The 21,947-nt window shown below is 38.8% G+C and overlaps 1 protein-coding gene across 1 annotated transcript in view; it reads left to right on the plus strand.

The window, feature by feature from the left end:
• Positions 1-21,947, plus strand: part of LOC117292298 (WASH complex subunit 2-like) — a 66,787-nt gene that overhangs the window by 16,823 nt on the left and 28,017 nt on the right. The window contains exons 6-18 of the mRNA XM_033774304.1: positions 2,108-2,201; positions 4,153-4,214; positions 6,094-6,171; positions 6,918-6,995; positions 7,694-7,763; positions 9,677-9,802; positions 10,718-10,851; positions 11,321-11,396; positions 12,246-12,373; positions 16,540-16,669; positions 17,478-17,605; positions 18,082-18,287; positions 20,951-21,080. Coding sequence (XP_033630195.1) covers positions 2,108-2,201; positions 4,153-4,214; positions 6,094-6,171; positions 6,918-6,995; positions 7,694-7,763; positions 9,677-9,802; positions 10,718-10,851; positions 11,321-11,396; positions 12,246-12,373; positions 16,540-16,669; positions 17,478-17,605; positions 18,082-18,287; positions 20,951-21,080 — 1,440 coding nt within the window. The remainder of the gene's footprint in view (positions 1-2,107; positions 2,202-4,152; positions 4,215-6,093; positions 6,172-6,917; positions 6,996-7,693; positions 7,764-9,676; positions 9,803-10,717; positions 10,852-11,320; positions 11,397-12,245; positions 12,374-16,539; positions 16,670-17,477; positions 17,606-18,081; positions 18,288-20,950; positions 21,081-21,947) is intronic.

Here is a 21,947-nt window from a genome sequence, read left to right on the forward strand (position 1 = left end):
AAATTGACCAACTCGACCGGTCCAAGGCAATGTGTTCCTTTAACAGTGTGAAATGTAAATGAAGACATTCGTCATTGTACATGTAGTCTAGCCGTTACAAAATTTAAAAAGGACAAGTTTGAAGTTGTACATACATGTATGTACTACATGCATGTACAAACAGGTTTGTAGTGACACAGTAAAAAGTTTTGATTTTTTTATTGGTCGTGGCACCCCTCAGGTCAATAAAAATGAATCTAACATTATTGGCAAGTTATAACTAACATTATTCAAATTATTCTAATAAGTTTTTTTTTTCCCTTGTTGGTTGAAGTATTTCAAACTAGAAAGTTTTGTTGTAGACTTTTGATATAAGACGCACATGTTATAATCTGACTCATTGTGAGCAGACAACGATGATGGAACATGTCCAAACTGCTGGACTAGACAGGGGATGTGTGTATCATTATCTAGTCCCTAGCGGGAATCTTGTGTAGACTTTAACTTGTACTTGTTTAAACAAATCAAAGAACAATGATAACTTTTGTTTATTTGACTGAAAAACAAGTTTTGACATACATCTGTTTTTGAATTGACAGCCGTTTTTTTTGACAGCCAGACTCCTGCACATTAGACGTGTAACAACTGATATTTTTGTAGTCCTGCTGAGTGTCAGGAAGGATTTTTACACAACCTTTTCTCTTGTCTGGATGTTTCTTTTCAGAATTTTAAAAATGGTGTGTGTGCTGAAATTATTAAATAAAATACACCATTCAGGGGTTGTAATTACATTTACAATGTCCAGGCCTGGAAGTACATTTGTACAGGAAGGCTCAAGGCCATGTTCTCTCCTTGTCTTGGCCATGGTGCCCCATCAAAAGTTTACCATAGACTTTCAGATTGTCCAATGGTAGTGCCCCTTTGGAAAATGAAAACGGCCTTGCCCCACTCCAAGATGAAGTTCCAGGCCTGATTGCCTCCATTGCTCCGATCTTATCGTGGCACCCCCTTAAATGATTTGATTGGAGAGCTCTATTGATCTCTTGCATCTGCGCCTACCTCCTGCACGCCATTTTGGAAGTTGAAATGTCTGACTCCAAAATGGTGGAAATGGTACTCATGTATCTTGCATCTGCAAGGGGTCAATAGGAACAAGGGCCGAGTCGTTTTACACATGGTTAAAATAAGCAAGATACAACAGATGAAATTGTTAAAAAGCGAGATACATGTACATGTACATTGTACGTTTTGAACTTATTGCACTATGCTCATGTACATTTACAAATATTGACTCATGGGGTGACAGGTCTTTTTCTTCAGCTGCGCCAGGCATCTATAACTCTCTACCGTTTAATCTTCGATCCTGTCTTTGTACCACAACATTCAAATCTCTTTTCAAAACTTATCTTATGTCACAGGTTTTCAAGGACTAATTTTGTAGTGTCTATTTTTCTTTGTTTTGTTTTTGTTTTGTTTTTGGTTTTTACTGCCCCTTGAACACCCAGCAGGATGGATATGTGCGCATTACAAGTCTTATTATTATTATTTTATTATTAGTACTTGTGTACTACACTTTTGTGAATGAAATATTGCACTGGATTAAGTCACCCTCTCTAAACTTTCCTTAAATATTACATTTCATTTTTACTGAAGCACTGAAGTACTGGCTGTACATCATTGATATCATTTAGTTTCCTTCCTTGTCAGTGTAGTCACGGTAGAAGAAGGTTATCTTACCAGACACACCGAGCTCCAAATTTAATGAAGGGAATTCTAGCACAAGCGTTTTGGCCTGATCGGCATCGTCTTTTCCCCTCGGTTCTACATTTCCAAATTTGAATAAGGATCTAGATACTAAATATCATTCTTGTCCTTCCTTCTGCCACACGTTCCAGGTTCAACCCCTTAGTCAGTGTCACAAACATTCACCAATGTCATCCTTGAAACCTGGAACTGTGTATAAATTGGATAACCCATCCTCATTGTCTCCATTTTGAAGGAATATAAAGTTTTCTTGTTCTTCCTTCAGCGGAAGGGGACGCGGCATTTAACTAATTGTTGTGACAGTGGTGACAGGTTACCGACACCTGTTATAAAATTATCTCTCTCTCTCTCTGTGTTTCTGCAGGATCTGTATGCCCATCGTGCACTGCCGTACTTGATAGGCAGTCCAGCCTTCATGCAGGATGATAGCGTTGGAGTAGCTGAGATCACAGAAGAAGGTCAGCCTTTTATACACATGTTTCAAAAACCTCCTCTCATGGTCTGGGGTTGTGGTCGTGACGTACTTAAAGGATTTGGGTACTAAAACACAATGTCCACAGATTTGCATCAAACTTACACCGTTTTAAGATAATGATAGTAGAAAGCGTACCTTAAAATATGAGTTGCTGAGGTGTTGTAGTTTTTGAGAATTGAGTAAAACAATGTCATGCAAAAAAAAATGTTGATGCTAAAAGAATTTTCGTCTCATGATCACTGAGACGAAAATTATTTTCATGACATTGTTTTACTCCTTTCTCAAACTACAGCACCTCAGCAAGTAATATTTTCAGTGAAGCTTTCTACCATCATTATTCTCAAACTGTGCAAGATTAATGTAAATCTGTGGACATTGTGTTTTTTGTCCTACAAAAAGTACATAGACCCTTTAATGATTGATAAAAAAAATGATGGTGCTGTCCAATAGGAGACTTTCCAACGCTAGGTGGCAGCAGACATACCGGGTAAATTTCCATTGTTTACGTAGTTCTGAACATGCGCATAATTCTGAGAACAATGGATTTACCCGGTAAGTCTGCTGCCCTCTATCGTCCCAGAAAGTCTCCCATTCAGTGACACACCAACATACTTACAGTATGTTTAGCATTAGCACCATGTAGTTTCGTTTTTTTGAGTTGTTAGTTTTAAGAGGTAGTTTTGTTCATCTCACCATTTCATGGATCAATGAAGCTGAATCTTTTGACTCTGTTGGTGCGTCTGCCTGGATCGTCTGTGATCATGTTTGAGCTGGTGACAATGTATACGTAAGACATGTATAAACTAAAGTGTGTGTCTATATCGAGGTGTGTTTGTGCTTATGTGTTAGGTTGTGTGCTTTTGGTTTTCTCTTTATTTTTTTTTGAAGGCACTGTACACGTTTGGAAATTATCAAAGACCAGTGTTCTCACTAGGTGTATCCCATCAGAAGCATAAAATAACAAGCCTGTGAAAAATTGGGCTCAATTGGTCATCGAAGTGGCAAGAAAATGTTGAAAGAAAAAACACCCTTGTTGGACGAATTTGTGTGCTTTCAGATAGGAATAAAAGACTTCTACACGTAGCTAGAAGTCTTTTAATATTTTAGTGTGAAATTACCTCTTTCCCAAAAACTACGTTATTTCAGAGGGAGTCGTTTCCCACAATGTTTTATACTATCAACAGCTCTCCAATGCTCGTTACCAAGTCAGTTTTTAAGTTAATATTTGTTTTGAGTAGTTACCAAACGTGTACCTTCCCTTTAAACTTGTTAATTGCCAATTCTGCCATTTCTAGGAATATGCTGTTGTTAAAATTAAATGTTAATTTTCAGTACCATTTGCTCGTAAGCAAACATATCATTCAATTAAGACCATTTTCCAAATTTTCAAGTGCAAATAACTGCATTCGGGCCAGAGATTCATGACTTTTTATCACCATGTTTACCTGATGTCATCATAATTAATCAATTGACCTCTTGAAGACGAGCAGAGTATACTGTTCGAAACGTCGAGACCAAACCGGCTCTTTTCAGAGCCACCACTCCTTCAAAAGAGAATTTACTCGTGGTTGTACCTGCAAGTTTACTATTAATATTTATATTTATAGATTACTCTTATATTTGATCAAGTTTGGTTGTGCCATTTTGGGAGTCAGACTCTCTGTGTGTTACTGTGTAGTGCGCATTTTAAGTGGCGTGCATGTTGATACATGCATACTAAATTATCTTTACATTCAATTATACTTGATAGACTACACCTTGGTTGTTTAGTAATCATGTGTGATGTCAGTGCAGGGATCTGTTGAGCTAAAAGTCTTTTTATTAAACAGCAGGACTTAAGGATAAAGATTTAGCTCCTCCCGTGAAATGATAAGAATTAATATTCCACAATTCTGATTTCTATTCCTGGCAAATTTTTGTGTGTTTATGAACAGAGATGAGCGAAGAGGGTTCGATCAGCGGTTCTGAGAAGACGACATCAGATTCGGAATCAGAGGTAAGAAGAAGATTGCTTGAAGATGATTTTCTCAAAACACCCCAAGCTTGACTTATATTTAAGGGGTTCAAATAATTGGTAATTGCTGCTAAGCCAGAATATATGGCGTCGTGGCTTTGAGGCGTTTGAATAGGCCAGATACAAGCCTTGCTAACATTGGCAGAGCGCTGTATCGATACCTGTCATCACTAACCCCTGGGAGGGACGAATTGAGAAACAACGCAGCGCTCATTCATTAAAATCCAAAGTAACTACTTTGCGTGCACGCTTGTTAATGAAATTTGAGCACTTTTATGGTGCTTGTAGGTCGCTTAGTACACGTGTGTGAAAATGCAAGTATTTTGGAGCAGTTCCATTTCAAATGAATCGTGTTTTTACTTAAACTGCATACAGTATACAGTCGCATCACATGATCAAAGAAGAATCAGAGGACCATGACTTGATGCCTCTATTGCGCAATACGATACTTGATCAGTGGGTGGAGTGGATCGGCCACAGGTCTTTAAACAAAGCGACACATCATGGGATGTACTTTTTTAAAACGAAAGTTTGCAGAAGTGCTGAATTCGATAAATTATCAGTTAAAACGATTCGCTTCGATCGGCTGGCCGTTCTAACCAAGGCTATTTGTTTAACAACAATGGAAAGGTCAATTAATATCTCTTAATATTTATGCATGACGTCACATTTCTTACCCAAAATGAGGCTATGGGCGCACGGTCCCCATCACTTGCGCCCATCGCCTCATTTTGAGTTAGCATTGTGACGTACCTCATGCATAAATATTAAGAGAGGCGTATAGGGGTCGTGATTCATGTAGGTCATCAACTTGACCTAGGAGCACCCAGTAAAATTGAAGTCGATTTGTCAGCTGTCTTCAGAGGACGACCATTTGCATGATTCACCAAGATTCAAAGGACAACCATTGACCATATTAATTTTTATAAATAGTCGGGGCTCGATTTCACAAAGCAATTAAATTCATCGTAAGACAAATTGTCAGTATTGCCATAGTGAATTGTATTGTGACATCACACTTTACTTAGTAACTACGATTGACTTACAGTTACGATCAATCTTAGCTCTATGTGAAATCGGCCCCTGGCCTATTTGGATTCTCAGTATTTTCATGAGGCTACAATTAATACTCAGGGAACCATCAAAGATGTTTGTAGCATAGTGAACACTCTCTTGCTCTGTTGTGACACCATGGGGTGTCGTGGCTGAGCGGTCTAGGGTGGTGGACTCGTCAAGTTTTGAAAGTTCTGATTGACTACGGCTAGATTTCCGCGTCATTACGCGTTGAGGTATAGCATGTCCTTAAGCATTAGCCAATAGTCGTTATGGCCGTAGCTGTAGCCGCAAATTCAGATTTGCTCTGAGTGCTCTGTGAAAGCGAGTCCAGGAAGTCCATAGAAATAGTCTGGCGCAAACCATATATCTTTGAACTATCAGTACTTTCATTGTATAATTGACAGGGGTCGATTTCACAAAGAGTTAAGACTAGTCCTAACTTAGAACTAGTCCTAGGAGATATTAAAAACGTATGGCTTGTCCTAAGTTAGGACGAGTACAACTCGAGATAAGACTAGTCTTAACTCTTTGTGAAATCCACCCCAGGGTCGCTTATATAGTCTGAACTGCTTTTTTATATTTCTGTGTTAATTAAAAAGGAACACCTTTTTGGATCCGAGTCAAGTTTTGGGGACATAAATAAACAAGCATCAGGAAGTAACTGTAATTGTATTGCTGTGGTGTACTTTCTGCATCTCTCTTGCCCCCTGACGTGACAGTGAAACAAGAATTGATACTTACGTAGTTTCCTGACTAACAGTAAAATATAAAGTACACACTTTTTTTTTCTTTTTTTTTCTTTTAGTACACTGAGACCGAGACAGATAGTGAGATTGAGTCTGATACGGCCATGCACCAGAAGAAACCAACGTTACAAGAAAGGGTTTGTAAATACTTTATGTTCGCATATTTGTATACTGTACTCTTCTGGCTTAAATCCAACAAATTCCAGTCAAAATTATTACTGTCAAACATGTGGTTACTGACGAAACATGAAATTAAGATGCTCCAGAGTTGTTTACAACATTCGATCTTTCAACTTTCGTAGCGCCATTCGCTTCTGAATGTTTCAGTCATCAAACTCATCTTGTACTTACCTAATAGTTTGTTTGGGTTGCGACTCTGGTGCTCCAGTCTGCAGATCTGGGTGTTAACTTGTGTTTGATCAGAAGTTTCTTTGGAGGTCTGCAATCAGCATGTTTTCATTTCGGACCCCCTTCCCTCTCCGGCCCCCAAGCTAATTATTATCACGCTTGTTACACTTCTATAATTTTAGTTAAAATGAGTTGGAACTCGTAATGCAGGGTTGTGTGATGGTGTTCATTACTGTTAAATCCCTCTGATCGACTAGAATAGCTTTGGGATTCATTTGAATCCAAAGCTATTTTGTGGCAACACTTGGTCACAATCTTTTGAATACATGTGCTTGCTTTAAGGGGAAAGGTTTTACTTTACTTTTTGTTAGCATTTAGCTTTTTTTTAATGTATACATGATATATATATTTTACTTTTGTTCATTTACTCTAATTTTGTGAATGAGAATGAGCATTCAAATAGATATGACATTTTGAGGAGGAAAATTCAAATTAACCAAATCGTGACGCATGTTTTTTTTTTTTTTTTTTGTAGAGTCGATCTGAATCCGAGGGTGACCTGTTTGATCAAAACGAGAAATCAGCCGAAAATGAAGAAGACGAGAAACCGAAGGTACGTTGGTCGTGAGCCTTATAATTGACGACTTCCTCTTGACATGGTTTTAGGTCAAAGGTCAATGTGTTAACAGTTTTTCCAAAGGTCATGACCCTGTAGGAGGGATCTGTCATATCGTGGATAGGGAAGGAAATGATTGTGAAATTAGAGAGTACCATTTACTCACAGCACCTGTGTTAAGTTACAAATGCCAACTTTGTTGCCAAGGCACTGGACACCTTTGGTAATTATCAAAGACCAGTATTCTCACATCAGTTTTTTCATTTCCTGATTTCTATTCCTGTCTTAAAACTTGTTAACAAATATTTTCAGCTCCGGAAAGGTACATAATTGTGGACCAAGATATGTCATAATTGTTCAGAAAGGATGTTGCAAATTAGAGATACAACTTGTGAATTCTGGGAATAGTTGTCCAAAGTGACCTTTGCATCGGCTCATCGATACCATGCATAATATGTTTAAGACACCACATCAAATTAATATTGAGGCTAATGTTTCATTTCGTCTTCACATTTGATGCCATATGACTTTTTCTGAGAAGTGCCATACTTTTGGGTGGCCTGGCATCACAAATTAAGCTGTGTCACACACAAAAAACGTCTGGCTTGTTTACAATATTAACCACTATAACCAAAGAAACTTCATTTGTCCTTGCATTAACTGTTCAATTGCTTTTTGTGTTGATGTTAATTAAGGGTGGAGCCTTTGCCAATGAACTAGCTGCAAGAATTGGAACTGCACTCCCTAGCAGGCTGGAGGAGGAAGGTAAATTCAGCTACTTCTTTTTCAAACTAAACATTTGTACATTGCAAGGGAGTAAAAGTAATAATATCTCATGACGATGACTAGAGCAAGCTAGTCGAAAGGTTGAGACCAATTTAAGAACTGCCTCCGCGGTAGTACAGTTAATCACGATCCTATAAGCTAAAGTAGTAGTCCCAGCCTATTTTCTATACCATCCGCCCGGGTAATAGTTAAAAAGGAAGACAGTTCTTTTCAAAACTGAGAAGTCTCCCGAACCCCTGGACATCTACTCCGCGGTAGTAGAATAAAGCAATACTGTTCTCTAAGAACAAACTCTACCTTGCAAGTAGATACACACATGGTGTTACCGCAAACCAAATATATAATAATAATATCGTGATGGATGTGACGGTACAATAAAGCCCTCAATGACTGGATTGATGTTGGGCGCTCTATAAATCTTGTATTGTTAATATTAATAGCTATTGATGCTTCTTTTTATACCCAATGCCATGTGTTTAAGGAGAAAGTAAAAAAAAAAAAATATTTTTGCCCTAACAACTACACACCTACATGACATGTGTGCAGATTTTGCACGCCAATGGTTAAGGGTGTGGCAATTGAAAGGGCACCAAGGCGATGATCAGGCCATGGGGGCAAGTGCCTCTATTACTTCCAGGAAGCTTCATGCCCGGTTTGGGGGACACATGTACGTATTTGAATATTGGATCTAGACGTCAAGAAACCCCTTGGAAATGACTTCAGACTCTTGCATTAGTTGACTTCCTTCTGTAGTAGGCTGGGGTGGATTACTCCATTACGTCAACGGGGGGTGATATGTCATGAACATTTATCGTCACCCCACTTCCTGGGAAAGTTTATGCAACAGGCCATAGGTCATGTGACATAATTGGGTACTTCTAGTTGGAATTTCCTATTTGGTACTGATATTATTGCTTCAGTAAAATATTTATTTGTTGCGGAAAGGTCCAAATATCCACTCCTTACCTACATGTAAACTGGAGTGGGATTATCACATGGCAGATGCTGTCTCGTTATTTCCTTCTTCAGTACTGACTGTACCCTGTGAGTTAACCTCATGCACTTATAAAGTTCAGCAGCATAAGTTTTACAAGGTTGAAATATAGCTCAGGAAGGTTGAAATATAGACTCGAGTTTCAGAAGTGTGTTTTATGAGTTCATCTCTTGATGTCGTTGATAGCTCTAATGAGTTCCTATCGCAAGACTTTGCCGACATCTTCAAGGTAGATGGGATCAGCCGGCTAAGGGAGGAGAGGGTTGTGAACACTAGTGGTTCTGAGCATGTACGTACATGTTCAGTCTGTGCATGCGCACTACTCTAGAGAACAGTGGAAATGGACCCTCCCAAAGTCTCCCATTAAAATGACTGTTGCCGTGGAGATGCAAGAAATAAACAATCTACATTGAAATTCGCTTTCTCCAGATGAGCTGGATGTCTTCAAATATCTATTACGGAAGTGTAGGATATGTCGCTACTAAGCAGGGGTTGAGGAAATAAAGATTTGTCTTAAAGATGTCTTTAATGAAGTACAGTATATAAACTTCTAAATTTAAGTGCTCATCTTTGATTTTCATCAAAATGACTTTCTGATGATGGATGGTTTGGAGCAGCCAGAAATACTATCAGTATTATTCAGATTTCCACAACTCAATGGAAGAAATTGCTGTTGAGAATTGTTCTTTCACTGTCTCAGTGCACGATGGATGTTTTAGTGTGACCGTATCTGAACCCCACCCCACCAAAACCACCACCAGCATGCCCAAGTCATGTGAACTTTGCACCCGTCCATCGTGCCGGGTCCGCTCCAGCGATCCCCTGCGTATCATTCACAGACACCTGGAATTTGATACCGGAACTCTAACATCTCATTTCTTGACACTCTTCAATGCAGAGGCAAATCGAGACAGGTCAATCTCTGAGGCTAGTGCGGCGTCGACGTCCAGCAAGGGAAAGAAACGCAAGAAGGCTGCAGGGAAAGATAAAGGTGAAAAGCGAAGGTCGGCTTCCAAGAACAGCAGTAAGGGCAATTTAATGTTGTTTTTATATACACCTTAGCTTTGAGAAAGCAGAATCACAGGCATATTACTCGGGTGGGATTCAAACCCACGACCTTTGCAATTGTATTCTGGTTTTTACCCTTATATTACACCGATTTGTATTAAGCACTGTATACTTGGTACTTTTGCAAATGGTTTGCCTGTAGATTTTGTCATTCTCAGAACCAAGTACCGAGTATACCGTGCGTAGTTACACTTTGGTGGACATGTACATGTTAGGGCAAAAACAAGTCATATTCTTTTTCCCCGAGGCAACAAGTAATGTCTATTAATTTAGTTAAAATAACAAATCCCTCAATGATATTTTACTTGAGTATGTTTCTGGTAAAACAAATGAATGCAACATGTTAGTTTTGTAATTTTACCTCAATGGGATAACTCCTTGGGGACTGAGGAATCTTTGTAGCTTCCTTTAAGGGGCTAAATCCATGGGACTTGTTCTTTCAAAATCAGACAAAATGGAAAAAATACAAGAGAGGTAATGACTATCTAAAGTAGACCCTTTCCATGAAATATGCTAATTACATTCACGCATGCGTACAGACGATATTGGTTGGCAAACACCATATAGATGTGTACTCAGCAGACGCACAATCGCATCTGCGTCACGCCATCGTACAAAACAGCATGATGCTGCCAACAAAAATGTTAGTGCGCACGCGCTATGTGCAATTTTTGTATTTCATGGGAAGGGTCTATCCTCAAGTGTTAAGAATTTTAAGACCACTATAGCAGTTGCTACATAACAGCAACTGGTCCCTGGTAACTGATTAATTATTGATTCTTGACTATTGATTATTGATTCTTGAATATTGAATATTGACTATTGATTATTGACTATTGGCTATTGACTCTTTTATTATTGACTGTTACAGGTGATAACCTGTTTGGTGAACCAGCACCTCAACCTGAGGTAGAAGAAGATGAAGATTCACCATTTGGGAAGCGAGGAGGTCTCTTCAGTTCCTCAGGAGGAGGAGGGCTCTTTGAAGATGACCAGGAGGAAGAGGTAGGAAGGGAGAGGAGTTTTGTTTGAACCGCAAGAAGTCTTGAATCAAGAATTTTAGTTACCAAAAATTCAATGCAATTTTTCCCTCAAGTAACAGCAATATCTGTTGCGTATTTTTCTATTCATCATGAAATTCAATGACAATAAGGCTGTGTCCCAGACGGCGACTTTGGCTACACTTACTGGCAGACGCGCTGATCTAGCTGTAGCTGTCGCCGAAGTCTTTCAAATATTTTTCTGGAAATATAATGAGATGTTGTTGTACACTGCTTAGTACCAACCAAAAGGACCTTTGGTATAAATGCAAAAAAGAGTAAGTGGCCTGACGTTTCCACCCTAGCAGAGTCTTTCTCAAAGGCCTCGAGAAAGACAGGGTCAAAGCGACTGGCCACTAACTATTTTAAATGTTTTTATTTACCTAGATCTCAAGCATTATTTAAGATGATGTTGTTACTTGTTTTTGTTCTAGGGGGGTTTATTTGATGAGGCTCCACAACGCAGCCAATCAATTCGAAGAGATGACCACATATATGAAGACATCGGAGGTAAAGCAATAACAATATTTTGAGAATATGTAAAAGTATTTGAATATGCAAATCAGTTAAATCATCACTGTTATTGCTAGTATTTATTTAAAACTGTTCAAGCAAGTTCAGGTTGACAGCTTGTGTTTTTCTTTGCTATGCATGGGTTTGATTTGGAATATTCTCAGTAAACATTTTACAAACTGGTTGTAAAGAGATGTCAGCTGTGATATCACTGTTAGCTAGTAAAACTCATATTTTAAAAAGTGGAACATACCCTCTCAGTTTTGACACCATTGAAATTATAAGATCTTAAGATGTAAAATTTCACTTTTTTCATGTCTTTGTGATCTCAATCCTAAAGCTGAAAATGTTGAGACTTTTGTGGCAACAAACCCACTCGTTCAAATTATTGTCCTTGGAAATGTGCGCATGTTCGGTGGAAAATTACTTGGTATGTTTGCTGCCACCTAGTGTCCAAGAGTCTTCCGTTGTTATTATGAATCTTGTTACACTGTACAGTGAAAACAAATCTCTGTCAATGAGGCAAGATTATTTCAAATTGTGAGGTACGATCCTAGCTTCAAACCTTGTGGAACGGGGGATTTTGCTTGGAGTACATGTATGTAGGTTTTTTCTTGTTCTATTATGTGTAGTAACACTTTGTTATGCCTGATACTCACAGAGGCAATGAACATGATGAAGGCGATCGCCTCCATGCCCCCTGGTCGTTACCTTGGTGCCTTTGAAATGCTCCAATACAAACTTCCTCAAAAGGGGCCCTTTACCAAAGAGAAAATGCCTCTTCCCCATCAAAAACGAAGCATCACAGGCCTGGTTGTTGACTAATAATTTACCCAACTTCTACAGCTATGCATGAGCCAAGAGCCACAACAGGGAGTGTTAAGAAGGTACCAGCTGGCGCCGTGCCACTCTTCGGTGACAGCGCGGGAGAGGATGACTTGTTTGGCAGCTCGCCAACATCCAAAGCGGCCGGGGTGAGTGCCCAAATTTGCAATTTTGTGTATTTAAGCTTACTCATGGTGAGCGTTGGCGATAGTGTCAGGCTGCATCGGAAGTGTTCCCCGATGAAAAATCGGACAGTCTTACTTGTTGTACTCAGCTAATTTAAATGTTTAGAACTGTGTTAGTTTTTTAAAATTGAATTAAAAAAACTTAAAAGATTTGACTTTATTTAATTTTTGTTGAATCATAGTAAAGAAGTTTAGAGATAAGCTTCAAGTTTACACCAATAAAAAGTGATTGATAAAACAAAATTATCTTGAAATTATCTCGCACTACTTTTTTAAGTTGTTTTTTTTCTCTTCTTACACGCAAGAAATTTGGCATTTCCTGTTTCTGATATGAAGATATTCCTGATGATTACAGTTCAATTAACACATGCAGGGCCTCACACAGTTATCAAGTCCTACAAGTTCAAAACAATCAAAAGGTTTACCCTGCCTTTAAATTAAAGGAACACGTTGCCTTGGATCAGTCGAGTTGGTCTTTGAAAAGCATGTGTAACCGTTTGTTATAAAATGCATATGGTTTGATAGATAATTTAAAAGTAGAATATATTGATCCATACAAGTATCACTCGAAATTGGGTGGTTTTCCATTTATCTCATCGACTAACATGGCCGGCCATTTATCTCCCATAAATGGCCGACCGTGTTAGTTCGCAAAGTAAAAGGAAAACTACGCAAGTTCGAGGCAAATTTGTGTGGATCATTGTATTCTACTTTTAAAACATCTTTCTAACCATATGCATTTTATAACAAACGGTTACAAACGCTTTTCAAAGACCAACTCGACCGATCCAAGGCAACGTGTTCTTTTAATTCAATTGAAATGCACTGCAAACGACTTGATACATATTTCTTTTGCGACAAATGCTAAAGCAAACTTTCCTTGAGGTATTTCTCATTTCAGTTGCTTGCTTGTTCCTCTAAGTTCCACATGCTTTCCCGTTTGTTAACTGGTACTCTCCCTATACGTGTGTGTAATGTACGTTGTGTGTGTGTGTGTGACCCAAATAAATAGAAAACCTTGTTCATGAGGGCTACCTCGGCTGCCAAGGATCGTCGTGGCAGTATGGTGAGTCACTCGAGCACATGCATGAAAAATGATCTTGTGCATGTATTGCACCACAACTTCCTCAACCCGCAAGCAAAAATTCAGACTTTTAAAAATTGAAAAAAGTTAATGGTCTGACATTAACAAAGAGTGACTCTGAGATCAAATTAAATTTTGTACTGCACTTATTCTCCCATATAGTCCTAGCCCCATAAATCGATCCAATCCACTTTGTATCCTTGGCCCCAGCACGTCTGATATCAAAATCTTTCGCTTTTTTTGAAAAACCTTCTGCAACGATCTGCATCATAAAACTTACCAATTTTTCGCTTTTTTGAAAAACCATCTTTAACGATCTGCATCATAAAACTTACCGATCTAATGCTTCAGAAGTTGCAGATAAGCCCTACACTTGGAATTGTACAAATAGGTATCACAGGTTTTCAGTAAAAATCAAATGAATTTTGAGTGTGAATTTTCTCAACCATCTTGACAACTTGCTTGTTTTCGAATCGCGCACACGGTCTCATAATTAGTTTGGTTCCTTCAGTTTTAGCAATTGACCGTACCGTTCATGATAAGATAACCGATTTATGGGGCTAATATAGACCCATATATTCCCTATGAAACGGAAAAGGTTACAAGTCTCTAACTTTACATTAATATAGTGTAAAAAGCTGTTGTACATGTATTCTACATGTTTGATGATACCCTTCCAGTGTGAATACTGTAAACATCTCAAAACATCCAATTGCGTCTCATTTGAAATATATTGGTCTCTACATTTTCTCCATTCATATGGTCAATGTCGATTGCTCAGGTTTGGATCTTCACGGAAGTGAATCATTTTGTTGTTACTTCATTTGATTTGATTTGTTTTGATTCGTTTGGTTTTGGTTTGGTTTGGTTTGATTTGATTTGATTTGATTTGATTTGATTTGATTTTGATAGCCTACATATATCATATTGCTTTTGGATAAATGTGTGCAATGAATATAAAGAGATTATTTGCTCAGTAGAAAAGATTCAATTATTTATTTGCTTTTGAATTGTTTTGTTTTTGTTTTGTTTTGTGTTTTTTTTTCTTTTTTTTCATGCATTTGATTCCAATATCCAGGTATAATGTAAACTTATGTTGATTGACCCTTAAGTGGTACAAGATAAACATGTATAAGAAATGCATATGGGCGATTCCATGGTCAGTCGCATTACACTGTTCTGTGTCATTTCTTGATGTTTGTGCTAGTAGTTCTGTGTGAGATATTCCTTCCACTAAGTTTATAGACTGATTTGTACTTGACACCCAATGCTTTGAATTTATGATATTAGAAATGTTGTGGGCTTTCTGCTCTTGATGTTATAATGTTGTAAAAAGCGGTCAGTCCCATTACGCAAAAAGGACATGGTAAAAAGTACACTAGTCACAATTCAAAGTTTTCTCTAACTTGGGAAAGTTTTACTATCTGAAACACACAACTCTTGTACATGAGTATCCAACAGGATACTTATAAATGGTCAGCAACTTGAACTTTTAGGTATACATGGCAAAACCATGGTCAGTCGCATTACGGTCAGTCGCATTACAGCTTTCCAGACAATGTAGCCACGCCTACATGGAGCCCAAGCTGAGTTCTTATTTGCAAAAATTGGGTTCATTCCTTGTCAACAACTAAAAATAAATTGGTTTCATATGTTAGCTATAACTTCCAAGTGGAAAGAAAGTTGTGAAAAAAATTAGATTTGTTGGTGTCATGTCCATGTTTGCTTGGAATTGCCCAAATCATTACTTTTTAGAGAGAATAAAAAGGTATCTTTACAGCTTTCAATATATTTTTCAATTTGCATAATTTAGATACATGTACATGTAACCTCCTCTAAGTTATCCCCAAAAGATCCATAGATTTTAACAGGAATGTATCTCTTCAGCCCATTTACTGATTTCCTCTCTTTTTTTCACTTAGTGCCATCGAAAAAATCAGTAATTCTTTAATAATATAATAATAATAATAATATCAAAGTCTTATATAGCGCAAGTATCTACCAAACGAGGTACTCAAGGCGCTGAGTACATTATATACACTTTCAGAAAGATAGGTTACTCAAGTGATGAATTCTGACACCCAATTAGTTAGCACCTTACAAGGGTTTACAAGGTGCTACGGCGCATACAGCAGCCACAGCCAGGAACACCGGGGCGAACCCCTTCTCTTTTCGATAAGTGCACTGGGTTCTTTTACATGCGTTTACACAACACATGGGACCAATGGCTGTACGTCCCATCCGAAGGACGAAGCAATGGTTATGTGTCTTGCTTAAGGACACAAGTGTCACGGCTGGGGATACAAACCCACACTCTGCTGATCAGAAACACCAGAGTTTGAATTCGGTGCTCTCCAGATACAATGAGTCAGCAGTGGTAACCTTTACTGGCCTTTCTAGCAACTGAACTTTACATGTAGATCAGGGCCCAATTTCATAGAGCAGTTTTTATTAGCATGAAATTTCTTCCTTGATAAAAACAGGATTACCAACCAAATTTTCATGTTGTTGCATTTCCTAGTTACTGGTATTCAGCTGTTGTATGGTTTTCTTGAAAATCACGTAGAAATTTGGTTGGGAAATCCTGTTTTTATCAAGGCAAACATTTCATGCTAAGCAAATTTTTGTGCTTAGCAGATCTATGAAATTGGACCCAGATGTGTAGCTTGCCTAAAGCCGTGTTCCCATTGAACTTGTTTTTGTTAAGTGCCACAACTTTTCTGTAGAATGACAACATTTAATATATGGGGACCCATGATAAATTGACCTCAAGAGACTGTGATGTAAAATTAACAGGCCAAAAGAGGTCGCGGAAAACTTCCGCGCGGCCACGTTAACTTAACAGGGCTGCTAAAAAGTCAAATGGGAACATCTCCGCACTGTAAACCTATCGCGACCAGGCTGTACAACACTATGCAAATGTCAGTTGGGAACGCATGGTTGAATTACACCAAAGTTTGGCTTGGCAGCGGAAGAAAAAGTCTGATTGGAACATGGCTTTGCTGCATTCTGTTGGTGTTGACCTAAACATTGATTTTCCTGTCAGGATTCCTTGAGGAGGAGGCAACAAGGTCAAGAGAAGAAAGCTGCTAAGGGAGGAGGAGGAGGGTTGTTTGATGATGAAGATGATGATGGATTGTTTGCTGCAGCATCAGCTCCAAAACCACTCAAGAAAGGTAGCAAGAATTTACACTATCCGATATTTCAATGTGTAGCATCTTCTAGATTGTTGTGGTACCAACAGTTAAAGGTAACGGACACTATTGGTAATGACTCAAAATAGTTGGTAGCATAAAAACTTGGAAACGAGCAGTGGAGAGCTGTTGATAGTATGCAAAATTGTGAAAAAGGGCTCCCTCTGAAGTAATGTAGTTTTTGAGAAAGAAGTAATTTCTCACTAAAATATTTGAATTTGATTTTGAGACCTCAGAATTTGATTTTGTGGTCTCAAAACTAGCACCTTGAAAGCACACAACTTTGTGTGACAAGGGTGTTTTTTCTTCCATTATTCTCTCACAACTTTGACCAACAATTGAGCTCAAATTTTCACAGGTTTGTTATTTTATGCATATGTTGAGATACACCAAGTGAGGAGATTGGTCTTTGACAATTACCAATAGTGTCCAGTGTCTTTAAAAACAAAGTTGGAACTGGCCACTTGTCACCACTGTGCCTGCTTGGTGGTCTAGTAGTATGAAGTCTGCTCAAGAATGTTGGGGTCATGGGTTTGATTCCCACCTCAGTAGTAGATTTGCAGAGTGTCTCTGCAGGTCTTGGGGAAAATACTGAGTACACAGTGCTTGTTACACCTTTCTGGCTTTTATTTTTACAAAACAAAAATGTAGAAAAAAATAATATGTGAAACCAAAAAATCAAATCAAAAATTCGTAACTGATGTTTCTTGAAAATTTATGATTTTGAACATGACTTTCTCAAACCATGGGTTGAACCCTCTTATGACCTTGTTATTGAATTATCTTTCAGAGCCGACAAAGAAGACAGTTGACTTGTTTGATGATGACGATGACGACGGTGATTTATTCGGAGGAAGCTCTGCTGCCAAACCTGCCGCTGCTGCTCCACCTCCAGAGAAGAAAGAATCCAAGAAAAAGGTAGTTACTTATTTAATATCGGAACTAGTTGCTTTGAAGTTTGGAGACTTGTCACACTTAGAGTTATGTGATGTAGTAATTTAGATGATAGCTTCAGGCCGGAAACCCTTAATAATAATAATAAAGACTCATAATGGGCACACATCCACCCTGCTGGGTGCTCAAGGTGCAGTAAAACCAAAAACAAAACAAAGAAAACAGACCTTGAAAACTAGTCCTTGAAAACCTGTGACATAAGGTAAGTTTTGAGAAGAGATTTGAATTTTGTGGTATAAAGACAAGATCTGAGATTAAGTGGTAGAGAGCTCCAGATGTGTGGTGCAGCTGAAGAAGAGACCTGTCACCCCTTGTGTTTGTTGTATGTTTGGCGATGTGCGTAAACATTAAAACGCTTGTCAGGCTGTGTCCATATTTCCATGCATGTGTAAAAATCGATGACGTATTTTTTAAAAATGGTAAATGTTCCTCTTTAACAGCGCCCTGCAGGAGCCGTGTCGATGTTTGGCACCGTCGATCCATTAGCCGCCAGGAAATCATCTCTAGAACATGAGGACGAACAGAAGGAATCCTCCTCCCCGCCTCCCGTTGCCAAGAGGGAGCCCAAAGCAGCTGAGAAGAAGTCCGCCATGTTTGATGACGATGATGAGGAGGAAGGAGACTTGTTTGCTGGGAAGACCAAAAGGTTTGAAAAACTCGAAGAATGATTTCTAAAAAAAAGCAATGATATCAAACTTCAGATTTGTCAAATGATAGTGGTGAGAAAAAAGAATTGGCTGTTGCAAACAACTTACAAACCAAAAGGATCGATGGTAAAAATGCAAAAAAATAATTAATGGCCTGACGTTTCAACCCTAGCAGAAAAACCAGCTAGTTGAGTAGGCAGTTTGGTGAGCAGGGCCATATTTCATGGCCCTGCTTACCGCCGAATTCGGCGCTGACGATCACGATTCCCGGCTTACATGCAAGCGCCAAATATCTGCGCTAGCCTTGTAAGCGTAGAATGCCTAGTAACGCGGAGTACGCACGCGCAGAAGCCAAAATTCGCCGCTAACCTGTGAAATACGTTTGCCATAAGCACAGAATTCCCTGCTTTCGTAAGCGCCGATTCTGTGCTTACGGTAAGCAGAGCCATGAAATTGGGCCCAGGCTAGGTAGAGTTCTAGGCAAGGAATTTTAATTTTATTGGGGGCAATCAGGGCCGATTTGATTTTAGCCACTTCCATTGGAAACTCTTAAACTCTGTGAGACTGTTTTAAAGGGGCACCAATTTTTAGAACCATCTGGCAAAAAAACGCCTCGTTGACCTGATATTGTATATTCAATGTATAATATGTAGAGAGATTACTCAATGGACCATTCCGGCTTTCCACTAAGCTCCGCCCACCCCACACATGAGCAAGACACGTGTACGAGCACTCCAAATGACATTTTGCACGATTCTGCCGCGCGTGCCAAATTTACGCGCACCTATGACCGAGTTTGTCTGACCACAATCATTGCTGTGATTGGTCAAATGGGTGAACGCGTACAGTTTGATTGACAGGCCGGATCGGACCATGGTTGAACCAGAAACTGACAAATGGCACCAGTGGCCCTGTGATCATGCCAAGACTTTGAGTCGTCAGAGTGTGGGTTCAAATCCTGGTCATAAGTCTGTAAGTCCTGGAACTATTTGGCAATAAATGTCTCGGTGACCTTCGTGTAATTTCAGGCCAGCAGATTTGTAACAGTTGAACCAGAAAATTACACAGTTGTCTTGTGACCATGCCAAGATGTTTAGTCATTACAGTATGGGTTCAAATTCCTAGTCCCAAGTCCTAGAACCATTTGGCAACGAATGCCTTGGTGACCTTTGTGTAAATTCAGGCCTGCAGATTTTGTATATCCAATGGACATACATGTACATACATGTACCTGTACAAACGTACATTCAGCATTTATATCAGGCGTCTTTTTCCTAAGGTAACAAAGCGCCTACAGAAGATGAGACAAAAAGTCCAACCTCAAGATGTTCCACTGGGTAAATTTGTTTGAAAGTTTTATCTTGGAACATCAAAAAGGTGAGCTTCATGTGGAGCATCACACTGTTAGTGGCAGCAGCTGTTACACCGTCCTCTCTATATATAGACAGAGATTACTCAGTTGTTGAACCAGAAACTGACAAACCACATCAGTGGTCCTGTGACCATTTCAAGATGTTTAGTCATCACAGTACGGGTTCAAATTCCTAGTCCCAAGTCCTGGAACCATTTGGCAACAAACGCCTTGGTGACCTTCTTGCCTGCAGATTCTGTAAGAGCTATTATAGATGTAGAGAGATTACTCAGTCGTTGAACCAGAAACTGACAAATCACATGAGTGGTCTTGTGACCATACCAAGACGCTGAGTCGTCAGAGTGTGGGTTCAAGTCTTGGTCACAGGACTTGGTGTCCTTGGGGGGAAAAAACACTTGACTGTGACTGTGAAGTGAATTGGGTACCTGCCTGTGGGAGTAGAGATAACTGATTAATGATTGTGAATAATTACTAACCTGTGTGCCCGGTGCCGCATACTCCTAAGGAATTGATATTGTTTCAGGAGTTCTTTAAACCTGATGATTAACTGGTATAGGAGTTGTGTGAGGAGTTAGAGTTAGGGTTTAACAGGTCCTCTTGAATGCCTTTTCATCCATATTGGCACGACCTTGTCACAGTACATAAAACAATAAACAAAATTGGTTTGCGGTTATACCATGTGTGTGTCTATTTGCTGGTTCAATTATGTTCTTTTGAAAACTTGTCTTGCTTTAGATTTTTCATAATTCGGGAGACTTCTCAGTAAACCCAGTCGTGCATAAGCCCATGAAGCACTTAGAGGAGCATTACAATCAACAGTCATTATTTACTGCCTTGCAAACAAATATACCCACGACAATTTAAACTGTATTTGGTTAATATACCCATGACAATTCAAACTGTATTTGGTTTGGAAAAGTACATTATTCTCTTTAATATGATGTATATTTTGCTATGTTTCCTGTCTCATATCACTAGTAACAAGAGTGTGTTAAAAAGAAACTAACTTATCATTTACATCAAGGATTTCCATAACTGGGCAATCACAGTGGTTGTGTATTATATGGTAAATCATGTAGTTAGGCAGATATTGATTAATATGTCATAATTGTAAATTGTCAAAATCCAGAGCAATTGAACTTCTCTGACCCAAGATTTCAAACTAAACTCCAACTAACTTCGGTCTTTCTTCTTTTTTTTAAGCGCCTTGCATCCTCTGGTATTTTGCCGCTATATAACTCAAGTTATTAGTATTATTATTAACTTGAGTCTCTATGTTTGACTCCTTAGTAAACCGGCTCCGACTAGTGCACCTGCCAGGAACTCGTTATTTGCTGATGAAGACGGGGAACAAGACGGACTGTTTGCTGATAAGGAGAATATTCATGTTCCAGCTGCGTCTAAGCCCACTATAATCAAAGTGAGTCAACTTACTAGAATTATTTGCTCCAAGGAAAGTTCAGGCCATGGCCCAATTTCATATTAAGAATAAAATACTGCTTAAAAAAATCCCTGCTTAGCAATAAAAGCAGGATATCAATCAAACATTGTACATGTGACATCGTATGTTGGTTAGTAGCCTTATTCTGGTTCACGTAATTTTGTTGTGCTAAGCTTTTTTGTGCGCTTAAAGACAGTGGACACTTTGGGTATTTGTCAAATACCAGTCTTCTCACTTGCTGTATACATCTCATCATATGCATGAAATAACAAACCTGTGAAAATTTGAGCTCAATCAGTCATCGTTGCGAGATAATGATGAAAGAAAAAACACCCTTGTCACTAGAAGTTGTGTGCTTTCTGATGCTTGATTTCGAGACCTCAAATTCTAAATCTGAGGTCTCGAAATTAAATTTGAGGAAAATTACTTCTTTCTCGAAAACTACATCACTTCAGAGGGAGCCGTTTCTCACAATGTTTTATGCTATCAACAGCTCCCCATTACTTGTTACCAAGTAGGGTTTTATGCTCATAATTATTTTGAGTAATTACCAAAAGTGTCCACTGCCTTTAAGCAGCTCTATGGAATTGGACCCAGACCATGTTACACAGGGCAATGTTTTCAGGTAATCGCTTGAAAACAACAGTATGCATCCCTTGATATTGAAACTGGTATCTCATGCTTATTAAGCAAGGCTCTCCTGTGGTTCGCAACTCTCCATGCTTGGCAGATCTATAAAAAGTTTCACCCTTACCCCATGATGTTGGAGCTTTAGTGGCATGTTGATTAATTTCATACCATGAATATGTACATTGTAAATATCTTTAAACCAATCACAGCCTGCTG

The sequence above is a fragment of the Asterias rubens genome, chromosome 7, assembly GCF_902459465.1.
Source record: "Asterias rubens chromosome 7, eAstRub1.3, whole genome shotgun sequence".
NCBI lineage: Eukaryota > Metazoa > Echinodermata > Asteroidea > Forcipulatida > Asteriidae > Asterias > Asterias rubens.